This window comes from Besnoitia besnoiti, chromosome XI (genome assembly GCF_002563875.1).
Source record: "Besnoitia besnoiti strain Bb-Ger1 chromosome XI, whole genome shotgun sequence".
NCBI classification, from domain to species: Eukaryota; Apicomplexa; class Conoidasida; order Eucoccidiorida; family Sarcocystidae; genus Besnoitia; species Besnoitia besnoiti.
Window position 1 is genome coordinate 1,135,624 of NC_042366.1, and position 12,801 is coordinate 1,148,424.

The 12,801-nt window shown below is 56.8% G+C and overlaps 2 protein-coding genes across 2 annotated transcripts; one reads left to right on the top strand and one right to left on the bottom strand.

Moving 5' to 3' along the window:
- Positions 1-1,972: 1,972 nt before the first annotated feature.
- Positions 1,973-3,900, bottom strand: BESB_020470 (RNA recognition motif-containing protein; the record flags this gene model as incomplete). Its single annotated transcript, XM_029360756.1, has 3 exons — positions 1,973-2,454; positions 2,796-3,009; positions 3,745-3,900. 3 exons carry the CDS (start codon positions 3,898-3,900, stop codon positions 1,973-1,975), a joined length of 852 nt encoding a protein of 283 aa, XP_029216115.1.
- Positions 3,901-5,655: 1,755 nt separating this feature from the next.
- BESB_020480 (WD domain, G-beta repeat-containing protein) lies at positions 5,656-10,145 on the top strand (the record flags this gene model as incomplete). Its single annotated transcript, XM_029360757.1, has 8 exons — positions 5,656-5,974; positions 6,391-6,614; positions 6,980-7,302; positions 7,488-7,584; positions 8,071-8,172; positions 8,429-8,497; positions 9,034-9,363; positions 10,017-10,145. The coding sequence occupies 8 exons, from the start codon at positions 5,656-5,658 to the stop codon at positions 10,143-10,145; spliced, it is 1,593 nt and encodes a 530-aa protein (XP_029216116.1).
- Between the last annotated feature and the right edge of the window lie 2,656 nt (positions 10,146-12,801).

Consider the following 12,801-nt stretch of genomic DNA (forward strand, 5'->3'; position numbering starts at 1 on the left):
CGTTAGTTAAAATTGCCGTGCAAAGATCAGTGCATAAAATGTAGTGCACACGGGTTTGAACTGTCCTGAACAGTGCACCTAAGACGCCAGCTGCCTCAGTTCACAGCTCGTACACAGGGAATGTGATGTCAGGAAACCGAAACACCCCCATTCCAGAAAGCACTGATCCACACAACCACGACACGCCTGGCCTCACAGGTGCGAGCCCCCCCACTCTGAAACGGATGTATTTCCACGACACTCCGCTGAACCGGAGAGAAGTCTGCGGGGTTCCCAGCCTTCTTCCGCACGTGGCGATGCATCCCGCGCAACGGGGGTGAATTCAGCTCATCTCACCGCTTTGATTCAGACAGTCGTGGAACGATAGGGCACGCGATCAACGTTGAGAAATGCCGATCCGCGAGCACAGACAAAACCAGAACCTGTCAAAAATATGCTGCCTACCGTGTGAGCTGTAATGCACCGCCTTGAACTGAGCTCTACCGGTGAGCCTCTTCCTAGACACGAGCAGAGACCGGTTTTTCACTGTAGAGGTTCCGCCTGCTGCTCTACCTCGCCGTTGCCTGAAGCTGCAAGAGACTCGCAGCAGACTGAGGAGAGCTGCAGCGCGGCATCGCAAGGAATGCGAACTCCCATACAGTCCTTCTAAGAGTTCCAGACACGCGGCTATGCCGGTTCAGCTCGGAATCGCTGTTTCAGCGGCCAATAACGGTACTTGCTCATCGTCTCGTCACACAAGAGCCCCGGTTCCCGCGGCGCTCTCCTCTCGTAATCGATGCCCTCTCCGTGTGAAGACGCACGTCGATGTGGGGTCCGTACGTGTGGGCTACTGTGCTTCGCAGGATCGACGGGGTCCGGCGTTGCTGTTTTTTGTCGCGTGTGAGCATGCCAGTGACTCTCTCCGCAGGCTCTTATCCTCTGCAAAAGATACGCGAAAGCCTCCACGTGCCGCACAGTTCATGTCACAAGCCGTCTGCCCTGAAGCTGCGCACGTCTGTGCCCGCACCATATCTCTTCTTTCTGCATGACGTCTCGCTCTAACGTAGATCGAGTGACAGCGCTTTGCCGCAAGGCCAGTAATCCCACGCGCGAACTCACTGCCACCTGAGGATTACGCCCGCCTACGCGAGAAGCGCATCTGCGCAGTCCTCTGGACACGCCTACTAACGACAGGAGGCGCTGACCCGTGTAAGACACTCTAGATCAGCAAAAGGTACTGTGTCGAGGTGGGAAAGGTCTCATCGCGCTCTTTGCTTTGTTTTTTCAAATAGTTTCGAGGCGAAGGTGGAGAGGCGTGCCCAGCGGAGGCATACAGCGCAGGCACGTCGCCGAACTCGCGCCTGCGGCCTAAAGTTGCCTCGCCGTTGCATCCGTTTCTTGCTCACTACAGAGATGCACGGGCGACAAAAGCGGGGGAAGCAGCAGCGGAAAAACGGAGGAAAGGCGCAGCGCCGAGCACTAGCCGCCAAAGAAAGTCGGGGGACAGGGCGGCAGAAGACCTCACATCTGCAGCAAATATCGGCCTCGCCGTCACATAGGAGACAGCTTCTAGCCACATGCACCCAACGCCGCAGATGAAAAGACAGAGTATTTCCGTAGGAAGAGACAGAACCAAGGTCGGTTTCGTTTCCAAGCGATAACTGCCACCTGTGGCCGCGTTTGAAACACGCTGGGCATCTCAAAGCGCACACAGACGACGCTCACGAAGCCAGGGACTCCACGGCAAGCGCCGACCAAGTCCACGCGTCTCGAGAAATTGTACGCATTTACTTTATCTTCCCCCTCGTTGCGCGGTGGCTCGTTCACTGACCCAACACACGACGGATTTGCAGCAGGAAAATGACAGATTTATGGATCTTTGTCACACCCCCCCCCCCCCCCGCTTTCTCGCGCAGCTTCGTCGCCGGCGGGCGCCCCTCGCCGCTGCTTAGAAGAGTCCTCCCGCCTCCCGCAGAGGATTTTAGGCCCGGATTTACCGTCTGCGGCCGCCCGCTCCTTTCCTGCCACCTCTGAAGAACGAAGTGCCGGCGCCGGCGAACGGGTTCTGACCGCCCCTCGCCGCCGCCGCCGCAGGCGCGCCGCCTGCGTTCTGTGCATTCCCCACGAGCTGCAGATATCCGCCGAAGCCCGTGGAGGCAGCAAGAGGCGGCGGCGCGCCCACCGCGACGGCGCCGAAGGCAGAAGGGAGCGCAGGATCCGTCGAGAGGACGCCCGGTGGCGGAGGCGGAACGACCGCCATCGTCTTGGCACGCACGTTTCGCCCGTCTGTCGCCACGACGCCCGCGCCCGCGACGAATGCAGGCTGTGCAGGAAAACCCGCCGCCGCGGCGTAGAACAAGCCCGGCGGCGCAGGCACGAAGGCGAACTCTTCTCGCGCGCGCTTCCGCCCTTCGCCGCCGCGCCCTTGGTCGTAGTCCTCGCGGTATTCATCGCGCCACTGCCGCCCCGTGAAACCTGAAAATTCACACGCAGACGCATCGCACCGGGGAACAGCAGACGGAGCTCCAGCCAGCCGCCAGCGCTCGGCGAATCAGGCACACCAACCGCGATACGGACTCCACGCGAGCCGGTCGGGAGGAACGCTAGAGACAACGACAGCACCGATGGCAGACATATGAGAAGACAGAAAAATCACACCAGCACCGCGTAAGCGAGCCAGGCAGTTTGACTCTGCCGATAATAGCATCGATGTCTTTGAGATTCAGTAACGTGTTCTGATATGTTCTAAATGGTTCCAGTTGCCCTCAGAAAATGCAGAGTGCCTCTTTTTACTCGTGTCTGCGTCGAGGTCTCACCTCTACCGTATTTTCTGTCACCGTCGATGTCTTCGCCACTGTCTGCATCGACGCGAATCACGCGGCCGTCGCACGAGCATCCATTCAGAACAGAGATCGCGATTTTGGCGCCGAGCGGCCTGAAATACTCGACGAATGCGAAGCCGCAAGGCGCTCGCGTCTGGCGATTAAGGCCCATGACGACGCGGCGAATCAGCCCTGCATAGCTGAAAATCTGAGAACGAGAAGGACAAACGAGGAACTAGAATGTGGGCGACGAGGCGCAGCACAGGCGCGCGCGGCAGAGAGGCTCAACGTCTTAACAGAAAAGAGAGAACGAAGAGAAACGGCTTTGTAAACCCTGAAATCCAAGGTCCGCCGCAGTTGCTCGAGGGCACGCGAGTTTCTACTGCGTGCGTCGGCTGCGCGGGAAACCCGAGAAGCACGTCCCACCGGCGAGAGAGGCAGATGCGAGTCCAAGTGCCACGACTCCAAAAACGAGGAGTAACGCATAAAAAAGACGAAGAAGAGACAATCGGCTAGCTACAGCGGAAGGACGAAAAGAGAGCGAGACAAACGCCGCACCACGGATGCGAGATGTGCACTCAGAAAACTGGCTCGAAACCTAACGCAAGCAAAGCGCGAGAAAAGGCAGGACGAGAGAGACAGCAAACGAGTTGCTCAGGCAACCGGCGACGGCAGAAGGCAGAGCGAAGACAGGGGCAACGACGAGGAAACGACACCGTGAAACGAGAAAACAGAACCTGTCCCCCTCCCCACGTGTCCCTCTCCCACGCTGCCACCCTCCCCCCGCTTCCCAGTGAAACTAAATGATCGCGACAGCAAGTACTGTTGCCCAAGCGGCGCGTCGCCATTTGTAAGCTGCAGAAGAAGGCGGTTCTCCACGTGTGTTATGCGTGAGAGGCCGCCTTAACGGGGTGTACTTTAGGGTTGTCTCGCTTCGTCGTACCTCGTAGAGCTCATCTTCAGTGGTTGAGAAGTTCAAGTTGCCGACGTAGACAGTGCAGGACCGCGAAACTTTTTCCTTCCACTCTGCCTGACTGCGGGCGGTGCGACGGTCGTAGTACGTGTCGCGGCCCTTCAAGCCCACGTAGAGCCGAGACATCGTGGCAAGAAAGTTGCAGACGAAGAAGAAAAAAAACACACACGCGGATCAGGGGCGGGCACCGTGCGGGTGGAAGAAAGCGCCGAAGGGCGATGGAGACACGAGAGCCGAGACAGCAGACTGCTGCGACGCAGGAAGGTAGAGAACGCGCGGGGGAAGACAGAGACGGCAGGAAGAAAGGAGACAACCAGGAACACAGAACTCGGCAAAGAGACGATCCAGAGATAGACAGCAAGCGTAGGCGGGCTGCGACAAAGGACGCGGCGTGGACGGCGCGAAAGACAACGACAGTGGGAAGGAAAGGAAGCAAGCCTGGCTGGTGCTTCGACTTCGTGTGGTCGAACTGAGAAAAAAGAGACAGCCCGACAAGAGGCAACGCTGGAGCCCAAGGCGCGAAGAAAGTGCAAGAGTATACTGGAGGAGACAAAGAAGTAGCAAAGGCTGCAGAAGACAAGCAGAGGCCGCCTCAGGAGCACAAAATGCAGACGAAGCAGAAACGCACTCGAATACGCGTGACAACAGGAGCGGAGACACTGACGCGGCGGGGAGAGGAAACGGTGGGAAACATTCTCGGAAGAACGAAGAAAACAGCTGGAGATATGTGGATGGAGGGCAGAAGAATCCTTAGAAGAGAGAAAGAAGAGAAAGTGAGCAGCAACCAGCGATCGCCCACGGACGCGCTGTGAGCCACGTTCAACGTGCACGCAGAGTGGAGGGCAGGGACGTTACAGACGAATGGGCACCTCACGGAAATCCCGCTGGCGCGGCGACGAGAGACTCCCATAAAAACGCCTTTTGTACATACTGGTCGCGGGAAAGGCAGAAACGACGGAGAAGAAGCGAACAGAAAGAGAGCGAGAAGCGCCGACGGACATTGCTCCCGTCGCGAGCAACGAAACACTCCCCTACGTAGAAGGCAAAAGTCGCAGAAAAAGCGGAACGACGAGGCCAAGCGGCAAAAGTACCAACTCCTTCTCTCCCTGTTTGTCGATGCTTGGCAGAAGACACACATAACAGAAAACGCTACTCAGCGATGCCGAGAAAACGGGTGAAAGAACGCGATGAATTTGGCGCTCCGCATGCAGCCGATCGCAGTATTCATGCTTCCTTGCCACAGAAAAAGAGAAACGCTGTCGCTTCGTTGTGGCCCTTTGCGTTGCCCTTTCGTTCTTCTGCTCTCTTACTTCCCTTCTCCCGGCCTTTTTCTCGTCTTTGCAGTTTTTTCAATTTTTTCCTGATTTTTATTCTTCTAGGGGGGCGATTGCTGGCTTCTCGAGTGCATGTGCACTCGCCCTCTCGAGTCTTAGCTCTCGCATGTCAAGTTGAGCTGGAGATCTGGTTTTTCTTTCTCCTTTCTCTGCCTTGTGTCTCTTCTTCCCTTTCTCCCGGATCCTGTGGCGTTGCTTCCAGGCTTCCTGGGCTCTGGCAAGGTAAAGAAGAAGCGTAGCGTTGGAGTGAAATTTTAAGAAAACCAACTCGGTGTGGGGTCGACGCCCGGTCTGTGGAGTCTCTCGGTTTTTTGCGCGTCTTTGTCCCTTTTCTGCAGAAGCGAGAGAGGCAGGCACCGCGAGCCTCTCTCTTCCCGTTCCTTCTTCGTCGTCTCCCTGCGTTGCCGCCCTTTCATTAGCGTGTCCGCTCCTCTCCAGGCGATCTCCTTCTTGTCCTCTCGGCCGTCCGCGGCTCGGTGTTGCGCGATCGAGTGACCGATTCTGTCTTGTCTGCCCCATTTTTTTCATCTTTTTCGATTTTTCCGCCATGGCAACCGAGTCTCGCAGCACGATCAGCGCCGTCTGCTGGGTGCCTCGCGGTAAGGCCGCGCTGAATCCGACCTCCTACGTGCTCGCTTCGCAGGAGCTCTGTGAGCTGCGCAAGACAAAGTCGAGTCTTATCAAGGCGCACAAAAAAAAAACGCGAGCGCAGGCCGAGGGCGGAGACCCCGCGCGCCGCGAAGAGGAGGGAGTAGAGGCTGACTGGGAAGATGCTGACGACAGCTCGGAGGAAGAGGAAGAGATGGAAGACAAAGACGACCAGGACGTAAATATGGACGACGAAGAAGACGATGAAGATGACGAAGGTGAGATCCATTTCTCGTCATCCCGGCTTTTACCCAGCCGGCGCCTGCCGCTGAGGTGAGACAGGGCCGCGTTGAGCGCGCGCCTTCGTGCCGAGGCAGCGAGGGGGGCGTTACCTCGTCTTGCGGTTTCGCCTCCTCCTCTTCTCCGGCGAATCCGCTGTCTGTCGCCGCGTCCTTCGTTTTTGATTTGACTGGCATCACGGCTGCATACCGATTCGCCGGCCGCGCATCTGCCGCTTCCCGCGGTTCGTGTGTCACTTCCCTGTCTCTGCGCGCTTTGCTGCCTCTTTCCTTTTTTCTCTCTCGTGTGCAGGTGCATCTCGGGTGGCACGGCTTTCGCTTCGGTTTTCTAGTGTCTCATTCCCCTCGTTTTTTCGATGCTGAGACGTCTACGTCGCGTGGGTTTGCTCTCTCAGGCTCCCAATTCTTCGGCGTGGTGAAGGAGGACGGCGCTGCGACGCTGGACGATCCGTACCTGAAGATGGGCGAAGAGGAAGACAGCGAAGAAGAGGAAGCGAATATCATCCTCCCTACAGATCTCATTCTCGTGGCCGCGACCGCCGAGCACGACTTCAGCTCGCTGGAGGTCTACGTATACGATGAAGATCGAGGGAGCTTCTACGTCCATCACGATATTCTGGTGCGTCTTCAACGGTTCTCAGAGTTCCCCACACCGAAGTTAGCAGGCACATTTTAAGCGAGGATGTCGCGTCGTCTTGCCGCCTCCGGCGAGGCACTTCATAGCCGCGTCTCATCCGTTGAGTCTAGAGGGGCCGTGGTATCTCTGAAGTAATCCGTGTACTGAAACGTTTTGTTTGCGAGGCTCACTCGCGCCACGCGTGGAAGCTGTAGGCATTATGACTGTCGATTTCGCACAGCCGTAGAAGCAGCCGGGCAGGAAGACGTCCGAGCTCGCGAATCGCCAGGCTCATGAGACACGCCGTCGTCTCAGGCGCGCAGCCTGAAGCCGTGTGTCAGGTCTTTCTCTCCTGCGTGTTTCTGCAGACGGGAGGGTTTCCTCTCTGCCTGGAGTGGCTGAACACGTGCCCGTCGACTTCTGGTCCGGCGAACCTCGTCGCGAGCGGCTCGTTCGACCCCGAAATCAGCATCTGGAATCTCGACGTCTTGGACCGCGTGGACGCGGTCTGCACACTGGGCAAGAAGCCCGAGAGCGGGCTGAAGAAGGGTCGCAGCAGAGACGGCGGAAAGAAGAAAAACAAGCGGCACGGAAAGGCGGGCGACGCCGCGTCGGGGACCGCACCGTACGGCGCCGACGCACAGGGCCACGAAGGCCCTGTCATGTGCCTGCATGCGTCGCCCATGAAGAGGTAAGAAGGCCGTCAGCGGCGGCCGCGAGGCAGCCTTCTGCTGCGCCGCGTTCAAAGTGTGTGCGCAGAGAGGGTCCCTGTGTGCGCGGCGGGCGCCCGGTCTGGCTGCTGGCTTTCTCTCTCTGCACACCGCCCTGTTTCGCTCTGATTTCGGTCGGATGCGCCTACGCGTCGTTTGTTTTCAGTCAGATTCTGGCGAGCGGATCCGCAGACGAAACCGTCCGCATGTGGGACCTGACAACCGCTGCTTGCCTGCACACCTATCGGCACCACGAGAACAAGGTGCGTTGTTTTTCATCAAGCAAGCAGTCAGAAGTTCTCTTCTACGGCATCTCTGCTCCCCCCCTACGCGGCGCGTGTCTTCTGTTTGATTTCTGCCGCATCCCTCGGGCGTGGGATGCAGCTGTTGTCACCGTGTTCTTGTCCTGTGTCGCAACCGCCAGAGCGACAGCGAGGGGGATGGCGGTCGCCCGCGTGTCTGCATTCGGGTTTTCTCTCTCTTTTCGGTCCGCTGCGTTTGGCTGCTCCAGAGCCGACAGCGGCCCCTCTGCAGCCACACGTCTTCTGCGTTCGTTGTTGTCTGCGTTTCTTCGCGGGATCTGTGCGGACCGGCCGGGGGGCGCTCGCCCTGTGCATTTCAGGCCTCGCTTGACTCTGCTTGGTGGTTTTCGCCGCGCTGCATTTGCCCAGGAAGCAAGGGCCGTGGCGCTGTCGTCTTCGGCAGCCGCGCATGCATGTTGGTTTGTGGCTTCCACGTGTCTCTCGCAGGTCCAAGCGCTTCGATGGCACCCCGTCGAGGAGGCGGTGCTGCTCTCTGCGTCCTACGACCGGCGAGCCGCACTCGTTGATGTGCGGAAGCCAGATAACGTGGTAAGAAGTGGCATGCGGAGGAAAGCCGATCTGCAACGCGTGTGAACCGGTTTGTTTGGCGTTCCTCTGGGTCGTGCGAGTGGCTCACCCCCTTCCTGAGCCTGCAGCGTGCATCTATAGGTATGTCTAGTCCTTTAGTCTCTCTCAGACCCGTCTGTTTCTCGACGCGTATGTGCATACGGGCGCTTCGCTTCGAAGTGACCTCGGTAGGGAGCGCGTTGCAGCACAGGTCGGCATGTTTGTGTGATTTTTTCAGATGTTTGCACCTCTCAATGCCGACGCCGAGTCGTGCTGCTGGGACCGTCACCGTCCGATCAATTTCTGGGTATGTGGAACCTTTTCCGGCTCGCCGCCGCCATCTGCGCTTCGCCGCGCTAGCCTTGACTCCGAAAGTCACATGCGCATCGTCTGACTGGAGTGTGCGGATGCAAGCCGAGTAGATCATTTGTGCGCGATTTTTGCCGCCGTGGGGGCCTCTATTTCGCGTTGATTCGCGACTGTCAAGGCAGCCAGATCAGCTCCACAAAAACGGATCTGTATCGGCGCCGAGCGTCTCTGCGCCAGTTTTCAGCCACACGCTATTAGGGGCGCATGACGGGAGACGCTATGGAATCCAGGTCGCGTACATATGCATATTTGCGTAGAGGCATTCAGGTGCTGTCGAGCGCGTGCCTGAGTCCCTCCGTCTGCACAAGTGTGACTCTTCATGTATCGCAGCGTTTCGTTCCGGCGGAGTATCGCTTCGCGCCCATGATTCTTGGCTTGTCGGTGCTGAGTCAGTCGACGCGTTCCTACTACCCCAGGCGCCCGGAGTCCTGCGTCCGCATGTGCGTTTTGCGTACTGTGCGTCGCTGGGTTCAGGCGTCTTCTGAAGACGGCAGTGTCTGCTGCATGGATGTGCGCAAGATGTCAAACAAGTCGGCTGCGCGTTCAGCGTCCTCATCGAAGGCCTCGAACGACTGCCTCGTCTGGTCTATGCGTGCCCACAAAGGCGCAGCCTCTGGACTCAGCGACAGTAAAATCAAAGACCTGATGGTCACTTGCGGCGTGGATGGCGTCGCAAAACTGTGGAACGTCACCGGCACAGGCCCCGTGGGGGTCATGGCCTCTGAAGTGCCTGCCAACTACGACACAAGCCGCGCCAACAACGCGGGCACTCCGTCACTGGTGTTTGAGCGCGACCTGAAAGGAGTAAGACGCCTGGGGAACCGATCGCGACACAGATCGTGTTTCGCCGGCAGCCCGCATGAATTCCCTGAACGCGTCATATATGCCCGTGTCTTCGCACGTGCGGTGATTCCCACTTGCTACATAAATAGATAGCTAGCTAGATAGATAGATAGGTGTAAGTATAGGTATAGATGTAGTTATAGAGAAAGGTATTGATATAACTACAGGTAGACACAGATATAGACAGACATAGATATAGATAGATATAAATATGGTTAGACATAGATAGATATAGATATACAGGTATACAGATATACATATGCATAGGTATACGTATATAGACATATATATCGCGTGCAGTAGGGGGTGTGTGGGCTCTGCTGAGGGGCGGCTCAGGTCGTCGCAGCCGAATGGTGTTTTCTTGGCGGTCGAGCTCGTTCAGGGAAGGGCACATATCGAGATGCTCAGAGCGGAGCGAGTGCGATGTCTCTTGGTACCGGGTCGCCGGAAGTTGAGGCAGATGCGCCGCTGCGTGTCCGTTTTTTTGGTGCACGTAACGTGCGCGCGTGTTTCGAGTAAGCAGGTAAAAATCAAATAAAAAACACAGCTCCAGCGTGCTGTACAGAACCCTTTTTAACGACCGGGTTGCTCCCCTGGTGTGTGTTTCCTCTCAGGGCCCCCTCTACTGCTGCCAGAGCAACGAAGACCTGCCTAACGTGCTCGGCTTCGGAGGGAACTGCGTCGTCCTGTGGGACATCACCGACACAGACGTTGTGAAAACCGCATTTAATCTCAAGGGATAGGTTGCATCGTCCCGGCGTACGTGTGTACCTCTGCACGTTCATGGGGCATGCGCGTGTGCGCATGTATTTGTATCTCTACCGATACTGCGCGGCGCGAGGTACAGACGGACCGATTTCGCGAGTGCGTGTGCGTAGGCATGTAAGTGTGAGTGTCACAGTCGCATGCGCTCGTCCAGGCGAAGAAGGTAGAACATGACTGGGCCCGGGGGGGTGGTGTCAGTGAAGGGGCGGCAAGCGAGTGAAAAGAGACAATTTGCTTTGAGTGCGCCGAGCGGAAGGGAACAAGATAAGGAGGCGCAGTCCACCGTCCTCTGCAGGTGTAGAGTGTGAGGGGCGGGTTGGGGGGGTGGGTGCGGACGTATTAATCGGCCCGGCACTTTTCCCTGATTCTTAATGGAGCGAGCGCGCCTTCATCAGACTTTTTCCGATTTTGCAGTGCTTCCTTCGGGAATCAATAGTGTTTGACCACACAGACCCTCACTGGGCTAGAGGCCCTCGTCTGCCTACACGTGCATATACGTATATATATATATATATATATATATATATATATATATATATGTATATGGATACGTATATAGTTTTTAATTACGCGGTATATCAGTAGCGTGACACGTCGTTCGCCTACAATTGTCGAGTTCTCGCAGAACCTCGCCGCCATTTGCGGTGGCGTTACGCAGCTCCCGCAGCAGCGCCATCTGACCATGGGGACGGGCGACAGCACTGACAAGGATTTATCTACAGCGACAGTCCTCTGCGCTAATTACGAGCTACCGCGCAATGTATCTGCAGCCGGTCGTGACCACTCATGCATCTTCGTAGGGGCATTTTGTTAACAGACGGTGGCTCTTCAGTGTGCCGGTGGATCGGGCCTGCTCCGTAGCGCTGAATCTCTGTAAATTTTCTCCAGGTTTGCGAAGAGCTCAAGAAAGAAACACGAGCGTGTTCAGCACGACTGACCGACTGAACGGAGCGAGGGAGGTCCTTCCCGGTAGCCAACTAAGATCCACTGTCTTTCCGCGCTCCAAAGGAACGTGCCAATGCTAACACATCCCCGCAGCGGGAGGTCAACACCACTGGATGGAACGAAGAGCGCTTTTTTGTGGTTGTCAGTTGGCGGTGCACACCCTGCGTATGCGAAGATACTGAACAGACTAGCTGGATTGAGTCTTACGTTTAGCCACAGGCAGACCAGTGGGGACAGCAGGGGGTGATGAGAGGGAAAGGCAAATTACACATGAGGTCGCTTCCGCTCCCAAAATTGACGCATCGGCTTCATTCGCGGCCGGAAACCACGCGCGAATCGACAGAAAGCCCCAGTCTACCCCAGCAATAATCTTCCCACTATAATCATGCTGCGCAGGCATCAACATCTGCCTGCGAGCATAGTCGGTTGTCTGCAGTTTTGGGTTTGGCGTCTTTGAATTTACAGAACTGGAAGGCGATTGGCATGACAAGGCGAATCCCACAGGCGGACAGATCCTCTCCGTGGATGCAGACACAGGGACGCCCCCCTAGGCGGCAAAAGCACTTCGCCGGTTCGTGCCTGTGTGAGACTGCACATGATACGGAAGATAATTCGAGGGCCCGCGTTTATACGCTCTCTAGAACGGCGGCGCGTGACATCTGGTATCCTTCTTGGCATAACGTTGAAACCAAGTATATGCATAGGGATGAAAATTAATAAGATACTACCTAAGAAGACTACAAACCAGATGCTCAAATATGGAGAAGCACCGGTATTTACATGGAATAGATTTACAGTAGCGCCAGCAGAACTCTTCGGCACCGTGATGGCTAGCTTCGTCGTATAACGAATCTATCGAGGCGTGACAGGTACCTACTGCATATGTAGGGATCAACAAAGGCGCGGAATTTAACATGTGTGGTATTGTTAGGCAGGAGAATTTTTCACTACAGTACGCCAGCATCCACGTTCGACTCAGGTCGGGCGCGTGCATGTGGGATGCACTGCCCAACAGACGGCCTCCACTATTCGCCGAAACTCAACTGCAACTGCGTAGTGCGCGGTATAGCTAAACGCAATCTACACGCAGGCTCTTTCCGGACAACGGAATTGTGTTGGCGTTGCTCCTTATCGAGGTTGGACAGTGGAAGCTGAGCGTTGCCACAGCTTTCCGCCGGCTCGTTGTAGTAACAGACTCGGGAGTCCCTCTAAGTTATTGGCGGTCACTCGCTCTTCTGCCCCCCCCCCCCCCCCCCCCCCCCCCCCCCCCCCGGCTGGAGCTCCTAAAGCTTCCGGTACGTGAGAGGGGCGTTCTGTGGCTGGTGCCCCTTCGAACTTGGACGAATACAGAAATAAGAACGTGTGGGTCAGATTGTAGTATGCAGTGCTTCATTTTTTCACAGGGTTTCATGCCTCGCGAATGATGCCACGGGGCCTGCCTGTTACAACCTGAGCGCGCACTGCGGTACAAGGCGTATGCCTTGTACCGCTTTTGTTCGCACACTGCGCGTGCCCCGTGAATCTCAAGCCTTGAGGCGCTGGTAGCCTCACGGCATATCCCACTGCTCCCTCGTCCCGCGTTTTTCCTTGGTGCGCTGAAACTACCAAAAAACAGCGGACTACGCGGACACACGCATTCAAGCAGGTGCCTCGAGGCCATGACCCGCCCCTGTCTGCTTCTCTCGCGCA